This window comes from Anolis carolinensis, chromosome 2 (genome assembly GCF_035594765.1).
Source record: "Anolis carolinensis isolate JA03-04 chromosome 2, rAnoCar3.1.pri, whole genome shotgun sequence".
In the NCBI taxonomy this organism is placed as follows: Eukaryota; Metazoa; Chordata; class Lepidosauria; order Squamata; family Dactyloidae; genus Anolis; species Anolis carolinensis.
This window is the reverse complement of record NC_085842.1, coordinates 47,335,978-47,358,810: the sequence shown is the minus strand read 5'-3', so window position 1 is coordinate 47,358,810 and position 22,833 is coordinate 47,335,978. Positions and strand designations below refer to the sequence as shown.

At 41.3% G+C, this 22,833-nt stretch overlaps 1 protein-coding gene across 3 annotated transcripts in view; it reads left to right on the top strand.

Annotated features, from left to right (window-relative positions):
- The window catches only part of eif4e3 (eukaryotic translation initiation factor 4E family member 3), a 35,710-nt gene extending 17,359 nt beyond the window's left edge, over positions 1-18,351 (top strand). For all 3 annotated transcript variants that reach the window (XM_003217822.4, XM_062969707.1, XM_008105369.3), the window contains exons 2-7: positions 6,092-6,164; positions 10,233-10,327; positions 11,754-11,814; positions 14,295-14,361; positions 16,025-16,180; positions 16,281-18,351. In XM_003217822.4, coding sequence (XP_003217870.1) covers positions 6,092-6,164; positions 10,233-10,327; positions 11,754-11,814; positions 14,295-14,361; positions 16,025-16,180; positions 16,281-16,327 — 499 coding nt within the window. In that variant the 3' untranslated portion in view covers positions 16,328-18,351. The remainder of the gene's footprint in view (positions 1-6,091; positions 6,165-10,232; positions 10,328-11,753; positions 11,815-14,294; positions 14,362-16,024; positions 16,181-16,280) is intronic.
- Positions 18,352-22,833: the final 4,482 nt, after the last annotated feature.

Genomic DNA, 22,833 nt, shown 5'->3' with positions numbered 1-22,833 from the left:
ACCATGTTGGCCAAGTAGAACCTTCTAAATAGGGGTTAATGATATCACAACTTTCTTCCAGATACCCTCTCCTTGTCATTTCTATGTATGACTTAAATGGGTCTGAAAAATCAAAGTCTCTTATGTTTCTTATAATGCTATAGCTGACATGAGCATGTCTCAACTATTACTGTTACTAAACTGATCTCATGTAAACACTCTGCTTCTTATGCCTTACAACTGATGTCTGCAGAGCATGCTGTGGGATCATGTGATCCCATTACTGTCTCTCTGTTCTTCCTTTTGGTTCCTTCCCAAACACTGAGCAATTTTCCCAGGGAGAATACACACCCATCACCAACCCATCCAACTATTCCTGCATTAAGGTCTCCCATAGTTGGTATGGTAGGGTTCAAAATGTCTTACTATCTGTAGCTTTAATCTATTTGGTAGTGTTAGACCCACCCAAGCAATTGGAACGTGATGAGTCAACACTTATTAAAATTCTCAGTGGTTCTATTCTAATTGGGTCTAAAAATGGATTTAAGCCTATAGCATCTCAAGCTGGAACCACTTGGAATCAGAATACTCTGGATGAGTCATTAGCCTCCACTAGTAAAGTTCATTTTGAGTTCAAACATTTGTCCTATTTACGTCAACATATGTCATTAAAGCCTTCAATTCATATTTTAAAATATATTATTTTTAATGCTTTTCCAAGATTTTTGTATTTTTTGTTATGTTTATAAAACACACTAATCTGTTGCAACACACTGTTTGGAAAGCTCAAAACTATTTACTAAGCTATTGCAAATCTACCCAATAATAATAATAGTAATAGTAATAATAATAATAATATATTCATAACTTTATTTTTGTACCCTGCTTCCATCTCCCCGAAGGGACTTGGGGCGGTTTACATGGGGACAACCCCAACAACACAGTAAAAATGCATTAGATAATAAAACAGCAGAATAAAACAGTCACAAAGTAACAAAATATAAGCATCGAAGTAAGCATCGAGCCAACGAGTTTAAACCTGAAGTAATAATCCATTCCTGGGCACAAGTGGGCGTACTGGTGCAAGTCGATTTTAAGGATAGAGCTGGTGGATAAAGTGCGTCAATCAAACGGTAAAAATAGGGATGGAGGGCAATGTAAAATGGAGCATAATATCTTTGGGTAGAGAACAGTAGTAAAGTGCAAAGATAAGATTTTATGTCCTAGTTGGGGCCAGGCTATCTGTGGGATTGTCTAGTCAAAAGCATAGCAGAACATCTACGTTTTTAGATCTTTACGGAAGGTGGATAAGGCGGGTTCTAGCCTAATATTTATATGTTTTTATCTTGACAATTCTGGGTGCAATAAATGCTGTGAGAACAGATATGGCAAACATATCATTCTCATGAAATACTTTTTTCAGTATGAATCCATTTTCTCTTTTAGAGTAATATTACTTTGAGGGAAGACAAAAAGTTCCTATCAGTAGGTTCACTGTCTTCCTATATTTTCTACAATTCTTACCTAAGCTGTTGTTACTTCTGCAGCTAAATCCTTTTAAAATGCCAGTCAAGTTGAATTCACATTACTAACTCTTTCTCAGTGAGACATTTAGTACAGAAGGAATAGTTCTGATATAGTTCAGGAGGCTGCAGCATCCCTTAGTTCCAGTACTACTCTTTTCAGCTCGCTAAATCAATTTTAGTTCATTTGCAGAGGAGATGTACTAATGCAATTTTAGTTCATCTGGAGAGATATAGTAATGCTGAGACAAATATGTGTTCCGTTCCTGCTTTAAATAAAAAATAGCTCTGGGAGTAGACTAACAAGGGATAATAACCATCGGATGGAGAGTGGCTCGTACATCTTTTTTGTTTCTTTGTTTTGTGTGTGTTTCATTTTGTCTTTCTTTTTTTTAAACAGTCACTTAATTGTAGTAGACAGTTATGTAGTTTTAAATATCTAAAAACTTATCTTTGTGAAAAAAATGGCTTAAAAATAGTCTGATAGGTTTCTACCATCTACAAATGTGTCGAATTTATTTTGCTAGCCAACAGAAGATGGAACCCGGGAGGAGGAGAATAGGCTCAATTTTGCAAAATGTCCATATGACAGTGAGCTGGGTTTGAGTCTAGACTGGCTTTTTTTTTTTGCCAAAAGAAAGGTAAATTCAGCCTAGTCACCTCAACCATCCTTTTTTATAGGTTTGAATTGTGGTCTGTTTTTTGCCTGATTGCATTTTTAAATATAGCCAATGTAATGATTAATCCTGACTACTGCAAATACTCAAGAAGGGGGTGTTGCAGAATCTGTGTATTTTAAAATATAGCCAATATAATGATTAATCCTGACTACTGCAAACACTCAAGAAGGGGATGTTGCAGAATCCTTGTATTTGTTCAGAATATTTAAGCATTATCTCTCCAACTGTGTTGCAATGATTATGCAACTGGTTGCCAGGACATTGCTTTAAGTACACATTTCTCTTCTGGTTAAGAAAGATAATATTATCTTTTCCCCACCTGGAGTCTGGTGATATGTGTATCTTTTGAAGTACAACTAGTACCACGTGCTGTACTGTTCATCTCTAGAACTTCGGGGATATAATGTGCTTTAAAATCTACTTGCTCATTCTTACAACAAGTTTCAGGTGTTCCCACAATATAGGCTTTAGCAGTAATAGCAAACTTGTAGGCATGGAGTAATTCTGTAGCTCAGAAGAAATTGATCCCATGCCTAATAGCCTTATCTCTTAATTCAGTGGTGTATATCAGATCTGACATCAGTGAGGTGACTGAATCTATTCCAGGTCTTAGGGTGCATCTACACTGTAGGATTAACACAGTTTGACACCATTTTAACTGCCATGTGTAATCAAAGTATCTGTAGATTCACAAGGTTTATATAATCTTCTCTGCCAAAGAATGCTGATGCCACGGTGGTGCAGTGGGTTAAACCCTTGTGCTGGCTGAACTGCTGACCTGAAGGTTGGGTTGCTGACCTGGAGGTTGCCGGTTCGAATCCCAGCGACAGGGTGAGCTCCCATCTGTCTAGCTCTAGCTTGCGGGGACATGAGAGAAGCCTCCCAGCTAACACATCTGGGCGTCCCCTGGGCAACGTCTCTGTAGACAGCGAATTCTCTCACTCCAGAAGTGACTTGCAGTATGTTCTCAGGTTGCTTCTGACACGATAAAAAACAAAGTGCAACTTCCATGATTCCGTAGCATTGAGCCATGGCAGTTAATGTGGTGCCAAACTGCATTAATTCTACAGTGTAGAATTAGTACAAGATGTAGTGGAACTATCCAAGGTGCTGAAGTCAGTTTGGCATCTTGAATGGTTACATTAAAGCTCAACAGATATTTTTTTTTGCCCCTTTGGCATTGGAGCCTCTAATCTACCACTGACTTTACTTTTCTACTACTCTCTTCATGCTTGGTGAACCAGCCCATTTTGCTGTTAACTGTAACCTCATTGATATAGGTTACTGGTGCACCTATGTTCCTGTAAAAATCAGTAGTTTTTATATCCATTTATCCTATAAGATGTTGTTCAGATGAGTCAGTTGGAAATAGTCTTTAAAATATAAAGGGGGTTATCTATGCCTCTGAGTAAACGTCAGTGCTCTTATCATTCAGCGTTAGTAGAAAAATGTAGGTTGAAAATCTCTTGACAGTTTTCCATTTTCAGTATTTGCATGAAATAAAGAATGTGACAGCTAAATAAACTAGTCATTATTTAACAAGTGTGAGCTTCTGGGCTTGGATTTCTGCCACTATAAGGAACCTTGTAAAGTTTATAGGAGGTTGCCATCTAGTGGTATCAAAGTACAATACAACATGAAATTTAACATTTTTTTAAAAATCCATATATGTTTAATCTATGTTTGTTTAATACAGAACTTTCCAGTGTATCACGACATGTTAGTATGTCAGCACGTCATGCAAATGTAACAAGAATCATTTGAATCTATATGAAATAACAACAATAAATTGGATATCTTTAAATATATAAGTGAAAAGTTTTCATGCAATATGTTGTGTCCCTGTAAAAACATTTCATTATTATAATTTATCTACATGCCCACATCTCTTATAATGGGCTGGTTTAACCTCCAGTTTGCTAGTAAAACTGAATTACTGTATCACGAAAAGATGCATGTCTAAATGAAGCATGTCTAAGTAGTGTGTCACCAAAATGAAATGTTTGGAAAGCTTTGGTTTGATCTGAATGACCCTGCAAATAGTCCATGTGGTAAAATCAGGGTTGGAAGTAAACACTTAAAAATGTTAATGAATATTGACAGGGATAAACAATGAGAAACCTATGACCCCTGGATATTTATAAGCGTTAAGTTTTTTATTGTATATTGTACCGTGAGATTGGGAAAAATATGACTTTTAAAGGCCATTTTAGTGTACTTACTGTATTTTAATTTTGTTTTTACCACACTGTTACTATTTAATTGTTTTTAATTTTTTATTGCACCTTTTAAACTTGTCTAATGTGGAGTGTTAGCTGCCTTGAGTCCTCAAGGGAAGAAAGTTGTGGTATAACTAAAGATGATAACAACAACAACAACAACAACAGATTGCTGTGAGTTTTCCAGGCAGTATGGCCATGTTCCAGAAGCATTCTCTCCTGATGTTTCATCCACATCTATGGCAGGCATCCTCAGAGGTTATGAGGTCTGTTAGAAACTAAGCAACCTGCTGTGTCCAGGTTGGTTCATCAAACATATTATTTGAGCATATTATCTGAGAAAGAAATGCTGGACCACTCTAACAACCACCATGTCCGACTACACAGAGAAGCCACTGAAATCCACAAGCATGTGGACAATTTCAACAGGAGGGAGGAAACCATGAAAATCTGGCTACCAGTATTAAAAAAAACTCTAAAATCAGGACAGTAAATAAAGAACAACACTGAAAACAGGGGAAATCCAGACAGGAATCAATCAGGGCCAGCCAACACCGCCCAACAAAGGATTCCCCAGACAGGAAGCAGCCAGGCTTTGAAGCTGCAAAGCCATTCAATGCTAATCAAGTTGGCCAGTTACAACATTCATACTTGCCTCCAACAGACAAAAGTTATTTCTCCCATCCTGGACATTCCACATACATATAAACCCCACTTGCCTAGTTTCCAACAGAGCTCACAACCTCTGAGGATGCCTGCCATAGATGCAGGTGAAACATCAGGAGAGAATGCTTCAGAAACATGGCCATACAGCCTGGAAAATTCACAGCAACCCAGTGATTCCGGCCATGAAGCCTTCAACATCACAATAATAATAATGATAACAACAACAACAATAAATGTTCTCTAACTGCAGTTCAGTAGAGCTAAGGGATAGAAATGCTGTGAGTTGTTCTATTTTCAAAGTAGAGATCAGTTGGTGAATGCATATCAACACTTATGTAAATTCCAGTGATTAAATTGATCTAGTTTAGTTGGGATTAGCAGTTGGATTTAGCCCAAGGATTTCTGTACACCTGGCACTGTTCAGCATTTGAGTGAAATTGTGCAGTTACAATGGCACTTACTGTGTGAGTGGGGCTTATTTGAAAGTAAATGTGCGTAGGATTACTACCTTAGGCTGCCTAAATCTGACTCAATTCAATGGGAAGTGTAAAAGGTTGGCAGGATTTACATATTTTTCTGTAACAAAAGGAGATGCCTGCATCTCACTTACTGTACATTATTTTTCCCCTTCTATCTGCCAGCATTTTTAGTAGAAGGATGTGAAAAATGAGGAGCACACAAGAAAATCCACAGAAGAATCTGGAGACTCATCTCAAGGTGTTCAATAAATGAGTGATTCCTCAGTAAATAAATAATTTGTCAATAAAACATTAATTTATTGAGCGCCTTTAGATATGTATCCTGATTCCACTGGGTGTTTAATCCAAACAGACTTAATAAATTCATGATTCTCAAATATGGCTTCTGAGTTGGATAACTACAGAAGTGTGATTAAATATTTGTTTTCCATTTCCATATAAGGTTGATAGTGCTTGTTTGTATTAAGCATGGGAAATGCTTTTGAATTCTCAATATTTTTTATTCTCAAATGTGTTAGGGTCCCTTTCTTTCTGTTACTTTTCAGGTCACTTCCTGGCACCACAGCAGCTGAATGTGCATCAAATTTGAAGAAGATCTACACAGTACAAACTGTACAGGTAAAAAAAAAAACCAAAACCAATTCATTAGCACATTTGATTAATGCTATAAGATGGAAGGTTTAGGTATTGGTTAATGTCCCTAAATAAAACGGCCACTGTGTTGTCGAAGGCTTTCATGGCCGGAATCATAGGGTTGCTGAGCATTTTCTGGGCTGTATGGCCATGTTCCAGAAGCATTCTCTCCTGATGTTTCACTCACATCTATGGCAGGCATCCTCAGAAGTTGTGAGGTCTGTTGGAAACTAGGCAGGTGGGGTTTATATATCTGTGGAATGTCCAAGGTGGGAGAAAGAACTCTTGTCTATTTGAGGCAAGTGTGAATGCTGCACCTTGATTACTATTGAATGGCCTTGCAGCTTCAAAGACTGCTGCGTCCTGCCTGGGGGAATCCTTTGTTGGGAGGTGATGAACCAACATGGACACAGCATATTATCTGAGAACACAGAAATGCTGGACCACTCTAACAACCACTATGTCAGACTACACAGAGAAACCATTGAAATCCTCAGGCATGTAGGCAATTTCAACAGAAAGGAGGAAACCATGAAAATGAACAAAATTTGGCTACCAGTATTTTAAAAAAACTCTAAAATCAGGACAGTAAATTAAGAGCAACACTCAAACGGGAATTCCAGACAGGAAACAATCAGGGCCAGCTAGCACCTTTCAACAAAGGATTCCCCCATGCAGGAAGCAGCCAGGCTTTGAAGCTGCAAGGCCATTAAATGCTAATCAAGGTGGCCAATTGCAATAATAATAATAATAACAATAATAAAACTTTATTTATACCCCGCCACCATCTCCCCAATGGGGACTCGGGGCGGCTTACATGGGGCCATGCCCAAAACAATACAATGTAAACAGCATATAAAAGAACAGCACAACACAATACAATAAACAATACAGTAAGTAATATCCATTACAAAATAAAACAAGGAGACAATAAAAACAAGGGCAGACCACATGAACATTAAGTTAAAACTCGGGGTGAGAAAGACATAAAAATAAAAACCACAGCAAACAGGGTCATAAGGGAGTGGGGTATTCTGGAAGATAGATATTAGGGGGAGCAACGGAAAAGAAATATAAAATGGTTACTCTTCAAAAGCGCAGCGAAAGAGCCATGTTTTCAAGTCTTTCTTGAAGGCTGCTAGTGTGGGGGCTTGCCTAATCTCTGCGGGCAGAGAATTCCACAATCGGGGGGCCACAGCAGAAAAGGCCCTCTCCCTTGTTCCCACAAGGCGGGTCTCGGATATCGGGAGTGGGGACAGGAGAGCTTCCCCTGATGAGCGAAGGGATCGTGTAGGCTTGTGGTAGGAGATACGGTCACGAAGGTAGGTGGGTCCCAAACCGTTTAGGGCTTTATATGTGATGGTATACACCTTGAATTGGGACCGGAAAATAAAAGGCAGCCAGTGGAGCTCCTTGAACAGGGGAGTAGATCTCTCCCTGTAACTCGCCCCCGTAATTAACCTGGCAGCCGAGCGCTGGACCAATTGTAGTTTCCGGGCCGTCTTCAAGGGAAGCCCCACGTAGAGCGCATTACAGTAGTCCAGTCTAGAGATAACTAAGGCATGCACCACCGTGGTCAAGTCAGACTTCACGAGGTATGGTCGCAGTTGGCGCACAAGTTTGAGTTGTGCGAAGGCCCTCCCGGCCACCGCCGACACCTGAGCCTCAAGCGTCAGCGCTGAGTCCAGGAGGACCCCCAAACTGCGGACCTGTGATTTCAGGGGGAGTGCGACCCCGTCCAGCACAGGTTGCCACCCAATACCCCGATCCGACGCGCGACTGACCAGGAGGGCCTCTGTCTTGTCAGGATTGATCCTCAGCTGTTCCTCCTCATCCAGTCCGCCACAGCTGCCAAGCACTGGTTCATCATCCGAGGGGCTTCCTTGGAGTCAGATGGGAACGAGTAGTGGATTTGCGTGTCATCTGCGTAGAGATGGCAACACCCTCCAAAACTCCGGATGACCTCTCCCAGCGGTTTCATGTAGATGTTAAATAGCATGGGGGATAGAATAGACCCTTGCGGGACCCCACAGGTGGTCGCCCTCACAGACCCAAGAATCCCCTCCACGTCATCAGGAAGAACAAGCCGGAAAGAATCCCACAAGATCGGACAGACAGGTACCTCGGTTACCTCCGCTGGAACTACAGTTAAGCTGGAGTCCAACTCACGGCGTATCTGAGCAACTTTGCCTGCAAAATGGTGCGCGAAATCGCTGCACCGAGTTGCCAAGTCATCAGGAAGCCCCTGGGTCTCGGGAGGCCGCAGGAGCTCCCCAACAACTCGGAACAACTCCGATGGCCTGTTGGCTGCAGACGCTATGCGGGCAGTCGTGAAAGCTTTCCTGGCCTTAATAGCGGCTTTAGCCCGTGCTTGGTCAGACACATCCTGAGATTTCCTCCAGATGCACTCTAGTCCCCTCCTCGCACGCTTCATCACAGCCAGCTCCTCAGTGAACCAAGGAGTCGACGTGACTCTACGAAGCGAGAGGGGACGTTCGGGAGCAATCGTGTCAAGTGCCCTAGCCAGCTCACTATTATAGCGATCAGCCAGGACATCGACAGGATCGCCAATCTCCAGAACAGGAAGATCCCCAAGAGACCTCAGAAGTCCATCCGGATCCATCAGCCTCCTGGGGCGGACCATCTTAGTGGGTCCACCACCCCTGCGGAGGTTAGAAGACATGGCGAAACTTAAACAGACCAGATGATGGTCAGACCATGACAATGGAAGGATATTTTGCTCTTCCACTCTGACTGTCCCATCGTCCACAATAAAGACAAGGTCCAGCGTGTGTCCTGCCTGATGTGTGGGCCCAGATATAACTTGAGTCAGCCCCATGGTCGTCATGGCAACCATGAAATCCTGAGCTGCACCAGTCAATGTGGTCTCGGCATGGATGTTAAAGTCTCCCAAAACTATGAGTTGTTGGGAGACCAGGGCCGAATTGGAGACCACTTCTGCTAGCTCAGACAGAGAGACTGCTGGGTCGCGGGGTGGACGGTACACCACCAGAATCCCCAAGCTGTCTCGGGCTCCCACCTTCAAGAAGACACACTCGAACCTCGAAGATTGCGGAACGGCGCATCTGATCAGGGCAATGGACTGCCGAAAGATCACCGCGACTCCTCCTCCCCCACCCCCCAGCCCTGGCCTGCTGATGCACCCCAAAACCCGGTAGACACAGCTGGGTGAGATTCACTCCACCCAGCTCGTCCAACCACGTCTCGGTGATGCATGCCAGATCCGCCCCCTCATCCAGGATCAAATCCTGAATGACAGCTGTCTTACCGTTGACGGATCTGGCGTTCAAAAGCAGAACCTTAAGACCAGGGGGTCTGTCCTGGAGACTACCACACCTATTCCTCTCCAGGGTCGCAAGAACTCTGTTGCGCTTCTCCCTGGGCAGCAAGTGACCGATCTTCCCCACACCACCTCCCCCAACACTCACACTTGCTGTCCACCATACAAGAGTTCTTTCTCCCACCCTGGACATTACACATACATATGAACCTCACTTGCCTAGTTTCCAACAGACCTTGAAACCTCTGAGGATGCCTGCCATAGATGTGGGCGAAACGTCAGGAGAGAGTGCTTCTGGAACATGGTCATACAGCTCAAAAATCTCACAGCAACAAAATGGCCACGGTAATTTTGGAAACTTCAACGAACAGTTAACACTCAAGGACTCTTTGAAGTATGTCCAGGAACAAACCAATTATGTACATTACAGTATGATTCCAGTAACCACAGGATTGGTGTCCACAGTTTCATTTTTCCACATCTAACAAAATATGTCATCTCTAAGAATTTTTTAAGTACTCCAGCATTACTCGGATGATATTCCTGAGCCAGAGGTCCATCCCTTTATTAGAGTTCACTGTAATTCATGGTTTTATGTATCCATAAGATGCTTGGGACAGTATTCCCCACAAATAACAGGGTCATTCTGTATTGTTACGTTTAAGTATGAATTAATCGTCTCCTTGTGGGGAGATAAAGTGGGGTATAAATAAACATAATATTAATAATAGCCATGCAATCATTCTTCCTAGATCTTTTGGAGTGTTTATAATAATATTCCTCCTGTGACAAACCTGCCTCTGAGATGTAGCTATCATTTAATGCGTGGAGAAAGACGGCCACTATGGTAATGTATATTCACATTATTACTCCAGACACCGACTATAATTCTTAAATCTGAAGAAATAAATTATAGAAACAAAAAAGTGTTCGTTAAAGAGGGTTTAAAAAAAATACATGAGCAATTGCAACAAATGCTATCGAAACAAGGCCATACTCCAGTTAAAACTGAACCAGCAATTCTGTTTACTCAGCTGGTGGCCTTGCAATAACATTTCTTGGGGGGGGGGGGTGACCACTTTGTCACGTGATCATTTCTGAGCTTTGGAAACATTACTTTTTGGATGATAAGTTTCAGAATCCGCCTAGTAGCATTCCACATTCATGCTAAATTCCCTCTTGTGCCAGGCTATAAATGAAAGCCTATCCAAAGCGACCAGTGGTCCAGCAGGTTAAACTGCTAAGCTGCTGAACTTGCTGACTGAAAGGTCAGCAGTTCAAATACAGGGAGCAGGGTGAGCTCCTCTGGTAGCCCCAGCTTCTGCCAACCTAGCAGTTCAAAAACATGCAAATCTGAGTAGATCAATAGGTACTGCTCAGGTGGGAAGGTAATGGCGTTCCATGCAGTCATGCCAGTCACATGATCTTCAAGGTGTCTAAGGACAACGCTGGCTCTTCGGCTTAGAAATGGAGATGAGCACAGAGACAGACATGACTAGACTTAATGTCAGGGGAAAATCTTTACCTTTACCTTATCCAGAGCGCCACCATTGTCTTATCCTAAAATGCCTATGGATAATCAGTGCTACAAAAAGCCTGTTCTAAAATTACTTGCAACTTCTATTGGTGTATGGAATGAACAAACCTTTTCTTTTTTCATTGTACAGTAGAGTCTCACTTATCCAACATTTGCTTATCCAACGTTCTGGATTATCCAACGCATTTTTGTAGTCAATGTTTTCAATACATCGTGATATTTTGGTGCTAAATTCGTAAATACAGTAATTACTACGTAGCATTACTGCATATTGAACTGCTTTTTCTGTCAATTTGTTGTATAACATAATGGTTTTGGTGCTTAATTTGTAAAATCATAACCTAATTTGATATTTAATAGGCTTCTCCTTAATCTCTCCTTGTTATCCAACGTATTCGCTTATCCAACGTTCTTCTAGCCCGTTTATGTTGGATAAGTGAGACTCTACTGTATTTACTCTGCTGGTCTCGACTGGAGCTGAAGAACTCTACAAGGCACTAAGTTCCAGAATTTTGGCCGCCAAAAATCCTGTACGGTTCTCCTCTGCCTTCCCAAAATTCTTCCTATTACCACATACTTCAGAAGATCTAAAATACTGCTTTTTAAAATCTTTAAATGATTTTAGTCTCCTGTGCCATACGCCCAGCACCAAACTGTTTCTTTGCATGATGCTTCCATAGGGTAATAGTAGCCCTACAGTCACACAAATATGCAATCTATTTCCTTCTTAAATTAGGGAAGAAGAAAGCAATGCCAAAGGAGGTGTGTGGAAAATGAAGATCCCCAAAGACAATACGGTATGTATCACCAGGTCTTGTTCAATAACAATAAACAGCACACTATCCATGAAGTACCTTATAATTATAACTATAAAGTACTTTGTGGATAGTGTGCTGTTTGTTGTTGTTTTTGGATGACTCACTTCAAACTTCCTGTTCTGTGAGCTGTGAGACAGTGTGTGGGAGCAACAGAAAGAAATTAAGAAGGAAGGAACGAGGAGAGATGAGAGGGAGATGTTCAGTGCATTTAACTTTACATGATCTAAGGTCTGCTCATGGGATAGTACCTCCTTTGCTTTGCTTTCCACTTACACACTCCTACGTATTCCCAAGATCTGCTCGGAGTTATTCTTTTTAGTTCATCAGGATAGAATTTGGGGAAACGCATGTGGGTGAAGCAGTCTTGTTTTGCCACAGGTGTCTGTTCTTCCGATAGATTAATACCTCCCCGAGTTGCCTTGCTCTGTAGAGTTGGCCCTTTTGTGGGTTTAATTTTTACAGGTTAGATCATTCAGAAATTTGGTTAATATACCCTTTCTAGGAATCTCTAGGTCCTCCGATGTGAATCTTTCACTATAAGAATTGTGCTGAATGACCTAAATCAGAGCTTTCCAAACATTTCATGTTGGTGACGTCCTTTTCATGACACAGTAATTTAGTTTTGCTAGATACCAGAGGTTAAACCAACCCCTTATAATACGTATAGACACATACATAAATTATGTTAACAAAATGTATGGGGATACAACATATCTCATGAACACCTGTCATTTATAATTTTTTTAAATGTATGATTTGTAAAATAACAACATACATTTTCAAGATTTTGTCATTTTTGAGTAACAATATGTAAATTTCTTTAAAATTTCTGCATTTGCGCAACAAATTTACACCCTGCAGCTAACACGCAAACATGTTGTGACACATATATTGCAAAGCTCTGATCTAGATAGAAAGAGTAGTACTCCAGAGATTTGTAGGTCCTCCCGTGTGACTCTGTGTTCAACTTCCAATAGAAGTTGAGCATAGAGTCGTGCTGGAGAAGTTAGTTTCCTTGAGATATATTCTTTCAGGTTAAAAAAAATAGTAGTGTCTTTTTATTTGTGGTTTTTCCACTTTGGTGTGTGTCCTGTGCCCCTAGCCCCATTGAATATGAAGGGATGTATATTTTAAGTTTGGGTTTCTCATTCCAGTTGCCACTTGATACGTAACAGCTTCAGTGGACTCTGCAGAAGATGCTTCAGCTGTGCTTCATAAAAAAAGTCAATTAGACTGCTTAACAAGCCTTGCAAATACTGATTTACTGTCAGTAAATGTTTAGTTTGTATACCTATTTTATATCCCTGAGATTATGTAAACATTTCTCAGGCCAAAAGGGGTCTCAAGTGGAAAAGTTTAAGAAGACCATCGTAAGGGTTTGGTTGAAAAGTTTTTTAAAAGTTACCAGCAGTGGAACTCTTAACTATTTCCACTCTCCAGAAGTGCATATATTTGGGCTTAAGCCTTTGCATCTTCAGGGAAAGGGAGCTCCATATTTAATAGGCCACCACTAAGACCATACTGCAAGGACACAGTGATAGATCGGTTCAGAAATAGTAAGAGCAGGTGTATTGAAGTGCTAGGCTAGTATCCATGGGCAACCAGGAATTACAAGAAGGCAACTTCATGGAATGACATGTATTCATCAAGTAAGCAAGTTAACAGAAGAGAGCAGGGAGTATTTCGTGGAAGCCAAGCATAAAAACACCTGCCCCCTTTCCTCCGCATCCAAAAAAGAAATGCAACACTCTGCAGGCAGGTATTTTTTTCCTGTGTCTTTGGTGTACTATTTACCAGGCTGCCTAATAGGATTTGTTTTTCTTGCAGATAGGAAACTTGAGTCTTGAACATAATGGATTTGCACATAATACTAAAGAAACCTATTTTGTCTCTGGGGTGCAACTGCACTGTAGAATTAATGCAGTTTGACAGCGCTTTTACTGTCATGGATCAATTCTATGGAATCCTGGTAGCTGTAGTTTGATGAGTCACCAGTATTCATTGGCAGAGAAAGTTAAAGGCCTTGTAAAGCTACAACTCCCATGTTTCTGTAGCACTGAGCCACTGCAGTTCAAGTGGTGTCGAACGGATTAATTCTACAGTGTAGATGCCCTTTATTGTCTTGCTCTCTTCTGAAACAGAACCACAGTAATTCCTGTAGGTAGAATGAATCTCATGGGCTGTTCTTAGGAAGGTGGATTTTAGAAGAAAATATTGGGCGGTGGGACAGAGGACATTTCTCTGGTACTTACGGTTATGTTTGAATAAACCACAGAAATTCAAGTTAAAATATCCAATCGTTTAGATGGCTTTTCTGCAGTTAATTGAAACTAAGATGTTCAGTTTGAATACTTTAGTAGCTATTTCTCAATGTATATTAAATTTCAAAGTGCAAATGCCATCTTCTCCTTTTGTTTGTTTTAAAAGAGCAATTTCTTAATTTTTCCTGTCTTTGGTAGGCTTCCGTTTGGAAAGAACTGTTGCTGGCTACCATTGGGGAACAGTTTGCTGACCGCTGTGCAGGAGGTAAGAATTTGTTTTATTTATTTGTTTGCTTTTAAAGTATTTCTTGCTCAAATATAAAGCTAGTATAAATACGACATCTCTTTGCTGACTGATCTGGAACATCCTAAGGAATTTCGGGAGAGGTATTAGAATCCTAAGGCAGAGAGTTTGATTCCTTCACTAATCTACGAATCCCAAGATTCTGTAGAATATTGCCATGACATAGCGCTATATTTGCATGGTGTGAAAGGACCCAAGGTTAATCATCTCTTTGCTTACTCCTGATACTCAAACTTTGTTGAAGGAACCTCTGCAACCCAGGAGAAAAAATAACTGGTTTTTCAGAAAAGAATTTCAGTGCCTGAACCAGTGGTACGACATAGAGGATTCAGCTACAGTTTCTACATTGTAGAATCAATGTAGTTTGACATGGTATTAAGTGCTATAGCACAGGGCAATGAAAACACAGCAAGTTGTTTTATAAGGTCTTTGGACTTTTTTGGGCAAATAGTTCCGGTAAGGTAAAGGTAAAGGTTCTCCCCTAACATTAAGTCTAGTCGTGTCCGACTCTGGGGGTTGGTGCTCATCTCCATTTCTAAGCCGAAGAGCCAGCATTGTCCGTAGTCACCTCCAAGGTCATGTGGCTGGCATGACTTCATGAAGCGCCGTTACTTTCTCGCAGAAGTGGTACCTATTGATCTACTCACATTTTCATGTTTTCGAACTGTTAGGTGAGAAGAAGCTAGGGTTAACAGCGGGAGCTGATCCCACTCCCCGGATTTGAACTGCCGACCTTTCAGTCAGCAAGTTCAGCAGCTCAGCGGTTTCATCCGCTGCACCACCGAGGACTCTGGTGCCAGTACCTCACCAAAATACAACTCCTTGATTCCATGCCTTGATCCATGGCAGCTAAAGTGGTGTCAAACTGAATTCATTCTACACTGTAGATGCACCCAAACCCTATTAGCCATACTTACTTTGTCTGAATTTGATAGGCACAATGTGGAATCATAGTTAGAATAGACCTGTGCAAAGGAAAAAATGGGGGAAATGACCTCTGGGAGATTGGATCTTGCGCCATTGTTGGTCAGTGCAGGGGAAAGATTCAATATCCACCTGCTGCTAAAAGGGAGCATGTCTCCTTAGCCAAGTCAAAACAAATAAAGAATAAGAGAGCACTCTCAGTTTGGAAAGCAAAAAAGAAATGCTTTCCTAATGCCTGTTTGCAAACTGTAGGGAGAATTGCATCATGGTGTGGCTCTGGTAATAAAACTTGTCTGAATGCCCATTGCTCCTCCTTCCACTCTTTGTAAAAACCCTACAGCATTGGAGTACTTTCTTTCATAACTCTATATCTCATGCTTGCCATAAACAAGCCTACAGCCACAAAGTTTCAATTGAGTGATAATCTCTGAGTTCTCTAGCAATTAACTCTACTGCTAAAGCAGATATGTATCTTGCAGTGGCTAATTGGTTTCCAGTAGCAGGAGTGAATTAGAATTTGTAATGACTGAATTTAAAAAGGACATACAGTACTCTTTCCTTTTCAACATGCCGTGTAGCCAAGTTTTCTTGACTCGTTTAATGTGTTCTTCTTTTAATTGGAGAGTGATGATTAAGAGTCTCAAGTACATTCTAATAACTTGATGATGATGATGATGATGATGATGCTCCTTCTTCACAGGTGATGAAGTAATAGGGGTTAGTGTCAGTGTTCGGGACCGGGAAGATGTCGTCCAAGTCTGGAATGTCAATGCATCGCTAGCGAGCGAAGCGACGGTTTTAGAAAAGATCTATGAACTTCTGCCACACATGTCTTTTAAAGCCGTTTTTTACAAACGTAAGTGCTGCTTTGCACTCTGTATAAATAGACCGCAAAAGCCGTACGACTTCGTCACTAAAATGTACTACATACTTATGTGGTGTCTTGTCTTTTTCAGCTCACAAAGAACATCATGCCTTCGAAGGTGGACGTGGGAGACATTAACAGGACTGAACTCATACATTGTAATTTTTCTTCTTTTTTCAAGATCAACGTAATGGGAAAATGGACAGAAGCACCGCAATCACCGTTTCATTTTAGATCTTTTTCTATTCCTCTTGAGCCACTGTTTTACCCAAAAAGCAAGGAGAATCGCACCTCTGTTTCTGATCGTGAGGTTTATTTTGACTTCTCAATGCAAAAAAGCCTCTCCTATTTAATTATTGCTTTCCTTTGATGGTAGAGGACTTTGTGGTTAAGTATTTTGCTGTATGTAGTTTTTAAGGCAGATGTGCACAGGCATGATATATGCTCCATTTTTAAAGATTCACTGCACCTCAGGAGTGAATGGCTTTGTTGACCCATGGTTTGCTTTTCTGCTTCGTATTGTTTGCTTTGAGACATTCCTGTCAAGCAAAGATCTACTCTCTTTGAAATTTGCACTGTTGTAGTATGCATTAACAGAAACCCTGCTCAGCCTCCATGGGAATGAATGGAGCTTGCACAGCAGTGGGGCTGTCCAGGTTGCCTTCAGTCATGCCCCACTTATGCACTGATAATGCCCCTACTGTAAGTTAAAATCACTGGGCAGAGCCTGTGAACCCTGAATATATTTCTGTTTTAACTTATTCTCAAGACAGAAACCCTTCAACAGGCATTGATTTGGGATACACTTGATGGGGGCCCACAATCGGGGTGAGTGTAACCATTGGCCAAACTGCAAACCAAACCAGGTTGTGCACAAATACCATATTCCTTCTCTTCTAAGATGCCACCCGTTGAAAGATGCCCACTCATTTCATTTCCAACAACAGAAAAATGCTTTATTTATATATACAAAGAAGCATCCACGATTCCAAGATGCACCCCATTTTTAGAGATGTTTATAGTGAGGGAAGTGTGTCATAGAGTTGAAGAAATATGGTAAAATTTCAGTTGGTGATCCATTGTAATTTCTGGTATCATAGCAGTACTTGAGCTGTTGCAGTTAAAGCTCAGGGAGGTTATTTTTCAACTATGGAATTATAGTCTGAAAAGTCACTTTTTTTTAGCTTTAGCCACAGTTGCGCAAAGGAAGCTCAAGAAAGTTCTTTTTCAACTATGAAAAGTAACTTTTTTCTGCGCTCTGGCCACAGTTGCGCTAAGAAAGTTTAATAAGTTATTTTTGGTCTATGGAACTGAAGCCTAAAAAGTCACTTTACTGAGCTCTGGCCACAGTTGTGGTCATTATATTGTAAAAGTTACCCATCAAATACAGAGCAGTAATTTTTTTGTATCAGCATTGATTTTTTTTCTGACTACTTTAGAAATCTTTTTAAGAAAAATGAATGATTTTTCAATAGGAAACCATGGATTCTCTATTTTGAAAGTGGCTGATTTTGATTTTAAGAAAAGTGGTCTTACGAAATTTCAGAAAACGAATCTTTAAAAATCTCTGCTGTGGTCTCCCTTATAATAGGAACCTTTACCTGCATACTTTTAGCACACTTGTTATAAAACAGATCTTTCCTATCCACCAACTCATTCTGATCATATCCCATTGAAGCCAATATCAAGTGCATTGTAGTTTTATTGTAAAATGCAATACAACTGTGTGTAGTTGCAAGCTATCATGGCGCCTTAAGTACATTTTTTCAATGTAGAAAAAAGTCCATTACACTTTAAAGCATGAATGTGAAAATGTTCAGCATTCAGTTGGTGTCGTTTCCTCTCCATACTGATTTATTGGAGGTTTTGGTATATTTTATTACAGTACCAAAGATTTATTTAGTTCCTCACGAGGGGATGCCAATGGGGTAGAGAAATAGTGCATCTACCTAGGCTGAATTGCTAGATTAGTATTAGTATTCTTAAAATGGTTCTGACTGCACTGATATCAACCCGTTTAATTTCACAAGAGGTGGCCATTGGAATTCAGCTCATTTCTAAGTAAATCAATTTTCCCTTTTTAATTTTTGTACTAGTTCATCTGTATTTATGAATTAAACTTGTGCATTTAACGAGCATTATTAAAAAGTTTTATAAACTCATATTATTGGGCTCATTGTTCTTGTGAAGCCAGGCTGTTCTCTGAAATCCTAATCACGACAATTCATATAGCAATAAACATTTACCATATTCTATAGTGCTTTCAAAAATGTATGAATGCAACATGATGATCAATTATATTATTATTGTTGTGGTTGTTACATTTTTCTCCCACTTGTCTTCCAGTACGAGATTCAAGGCAGCTTAATAGCCAAAGTATGACTTTAAAAACATTAATATAAAAGGTTTTTTTAAAAAAAGAAGAACAATAATTATGTTAAAAACATAAATTAAAAGCAGTTTTAAAATGCTTTTAAAACATAATAAAACACAAACATGACACAAACCAGTAAAAGTTCCATCTTCTCCAAAAAGTTAATTTGACTTAAGCACTCCTAGCCAAAGGCTGGCAACATTATCCATGGGCTGCTGTGAGTTTTCCGGGCTGTATGGCCATGTTTCAGAAGCATTCTCTCCTGACGTTTCACCCACATCTATGGCAAGCATCCTCAGAGGTTAGTGGGGTCTCAACCTCTGAGGATGCCTCAACCTCTGAGAATACCTGACATATATGTGGGTGAAACATTAGGAGAGAATGCTTCTGGAACATGCTCATACAGCCCAGAAAACTCACCTTAACCCAGTGATTCTGGCCATGAAAGCCTTTGACAAAATATTATCCATGTTCTGGTAACATTTGGTTTGGACTCCTGATAACTTTGATGACTGAAAGAACAATTGGGTAATATATCTTAGGTCTAGCATTTTGCTCCTTTAATAGCCCAGAAGGAATCAGTACAAGAAGAACACAAATTACCAGGAACTGGACTCAGAGGCATACAACAATTTCTTTAGAATGCATTCGGCCCTCCATATCCATGGAATCTTCATCCATGGATTCAGTGATCCACAGCTTTAAAATAAATCCAGAAAGCAAACCTTGATTTGTTCTTTTATATTAGGAACACCATTTTACTCTGTCATTATATATAATAGGACTCAAGCAGCCACTGATTTAGGTATCAATGGGGAGGTGGAGGTAATTATTATCGTGACTACTTCGTTGAAGCACAACTCAAGATGTTGAGCTTGACCTATGAGGCTCCAAAGAGCATTGGATCAAGATGTCTAAAGGACCTGTCTGATCTTTAAAACTTCATCAGAGGAGCAGCTTCATGCTCCCTCCCTTTTGGGAGGCAATGTCCTTGTTAAAGAATACCTTCTACCCATGAGCGCTCAGCAGGTACCACCTCTCTCCCTTGTAGGCGGTGGATGAAAATTATGCTCCCCAAGCTTTTAATTAGATGGTGTATTTTTGTCTGTTTTGACACTTCGGGGCCTCTATGCAACGGATTCTATTTTTGGCTTGTGGGTGTCATTTGTGTATGAGTGGGTAAGTTTTTGTTAACTTCACTGAAGTGCCTGTCTTACAAATGTTCCAAAATGTGTGTAACATAGAAAGCTGGGTGAAAAAACAGATCAGCCTCGTACTTAGGGGTGAGCGTGAACAACACAACCAGCTCCAGTCCAGATCCTTTGTCTACACAGACCAGCATCGCCATCGCTTTCTCCATGCACTCATTGGCACAGGAAAGAAGGGAATGGATCAGGCCCCTGTCACCTCCCCCCATTCCCGTATTCTCCATTCCCTTCTCTCTGGTTTCATGGATGACTTTGTTGATGTCAGCAAAGGCATCAGCATGGAGCTCCAAGGTCATCTGGGCTGTGGCGCAGCTGGCTAGCAGCTGGGCCGGGCTGTGGCGCAGCTGGCTTAGTAACCAGCTGCTATAAATCACTACTGACCGAGAGGTCATGAGTTCGAAGCCCGGGTCGGGTTAAGCCTCCGACCATAAAAAAAAATAGCCCCGGCTTGCTGTTGACCTAGCAGCCCCGAAAGACAGTTGCATCTGTCAAGTAGGGAAAATTTAGGGACGCTTTATGCGGGAGGCTAATTTAACTAATCTACAACACCATAAAAACTGCTCACGAGGAAAAGAAGAGGAAGAACAGCCACCAATGGACGGTGAAGCAACAGCTCCCCCTGTGGCCGGAATCGTGAAGCTGGAAAGATGTTAAAAATGCCTCTGTGTCTGTCTAAAACTGAATGTTGTTTGTCTGTTGGCATTGAATGTTTGCCATATATGTGTTCATTGTAATCCGCCCTGAGTCCCCTTCGGGGTGAGAAGGGCGGAATATAAATACTGTAAATAAATCTGGCATCAGTGACTAATGGTGCAACTTTAAAGGTGCGACTACACTGCAAAATGAGTGCAATTATGTAACCCTGGAAGCTGTAGTTTGGTGAGGAACCAGCACTCTGACAGATAAGGTTAAAGTCCTTCCCAAGTCTCAACTTCCATGCTTCAATATAAGCAGCAAGGAGCTTTCTAAGCCCATGTTCTCATAGCATTGAACCATGGCAGTTAAACTGGAGTCAAACTGTATTCATTCTACAGTGTAGATGCACCCAAGGAGAGTAGAGGTAAGGTGATGGTCCAGTAGGGCTGAACTGGTTTCAGACCTAATGCATAGCCAGGACTCTGTCCTGCCACCTCTGTGGTGTGCTCATAGAGAGTGGAGCTGACCCTAGAGTTTAGTGTAGATGTACATAAGCCCCCGGTTAGTTAATTTCCCTTGTTTTGTTTTAAATGCTAGGGATGTGGCACAATTCTGTTTCATCATATGGGATTCGGGGAAATTTGGTAGCCCAGAAGCTGGATCGCTGCAAACGGACCCCACCCCCACCCCCCAGCCCAGCTCTCCCAGATGGGCCTGCAATGCGGCCCCAACGCAAAAACGTTTGCTCATGCCTGCTCTAAACCATCATCCAAGTCATTAATAAAGATGTTGAACAGACCTGGGCCCAGGACCAAACCCTGCGGCACTCCACTGCTCACTTCTTTCCAGGATGAAGAGGAAGCCCTGGTGCGCACCCTTTGGGTTTGGTCGCTTAACCAATTCTGTATTTACCCAGACATATGTTCCCATTTGAACTCAATGAGCCTACTTCACTTCTAAATAAATATGCTTAGGATTGTGCCATTCAAGTGCTCAGCAATTCCACCTCTAGTCTTGTGCCAGCAGGAGTTGCTCCATACATGGCTCTCATGCCCACTCTGCTTTATGCCAGCTGCTGCTCTTGCCATAAACACAAAAAGAGCTTTGTCTGTGTTAGCACAGCTTCCTACGGAGATGGGCCTTTTTTCCAGCAGCACAAAGGATTGCATAGCTCCTCAGAGAACAGCATTACAATTAACACAATAGGTTTTAATTGTAAATTCCTCTTAATAGGGATAAAAGACTAACCACTGGGGCATCCTAATTAAAGAGACTACTACAGTCGTAATTACACAGAAGTCTGCTGCACACAGTTCATCTAAAGAAATAGTTGAAGATGTCAGAATTTGGAAAGGGCCAAATGTATTGTAACTTCAGACTCTCTTATCTTTTATTTCTTCCACTGAAATATTTATTTCTCTTGCTTTCTTTTTCCTTCTTAAATGCCACATATTTTCTTAGCACATGTATTTATCTGTCTATCTACCTATCTATTTATGGAAACCTGGAAAATTAACATTTTATCTTCCCACCCATGACCAAAACTGAATATGATACTATTTAAATCTTTTCTCAGTTTATGGATATAGGGATATGCTTTCTTAATTGGGGGTGCATCTGGCGCAGTCTGGCTTTAGGCCAGGACATGGAACTGAAACAGTCTTGGTTGTCTTAGTCGATGATCTGCGTAGGAATCTAGACAGGGGGAGTGTGACTTCCCTTGAACTTCTCAGCGGCCTTTGATACCATAGACCATGGTATCCTCCTGGGGTGCCTCGCGGGAATGGGTCTTGGAGGTACTGTTCTACAGTGGTTCCAGTCCTTTTTGGAGGGTCATACCCAGGAGGTGTTGCTGGGGGACACCTGCTCAGGCCCTCAGCCATTGACTTGTGATGTCCCGCAGGGCTCAATACTGTCCCCCATGTTGTTTAACATATACACGAAGTCACTGGGAGAGATCACATGGGGTTTTGGAGTTGGGTGTCTTCTGTACACAGATGACATCCAACTATCACTTCTTTCCACCTGCTGCTAAGGAGGCTGTTCAGGTCCTGAACCAGTGTTTGGCCACTGTGACAGTCTGGATGAGAGTGAACAAATTGAAATTGAATCCAGGCAAGACAGAGGTACTCCTGGTCAATTGCAAGGCTGAATAGGGTGTGGGGTTATAACCTGTGTTGGATGGGGTTACATTCCCCTTGAAGACACAGGTCCGTTGTCTGGGAGTGATTCTGGACTCATCATTGAGCCTGGAGCCCCAGGCTTCAGTGATGGTCAGGGAAACTTTTGCACAACTAAAACTTGTGTGCCAGCTGCACCCATACCTTGGGAAGTCTGACTTGGCCCTGATAGTCCATGCTCTGGTTACATCCTGGATAGATTACTGCAATGCACTCTACATGGGGTTGTCTCTGAAGACTGGTCAG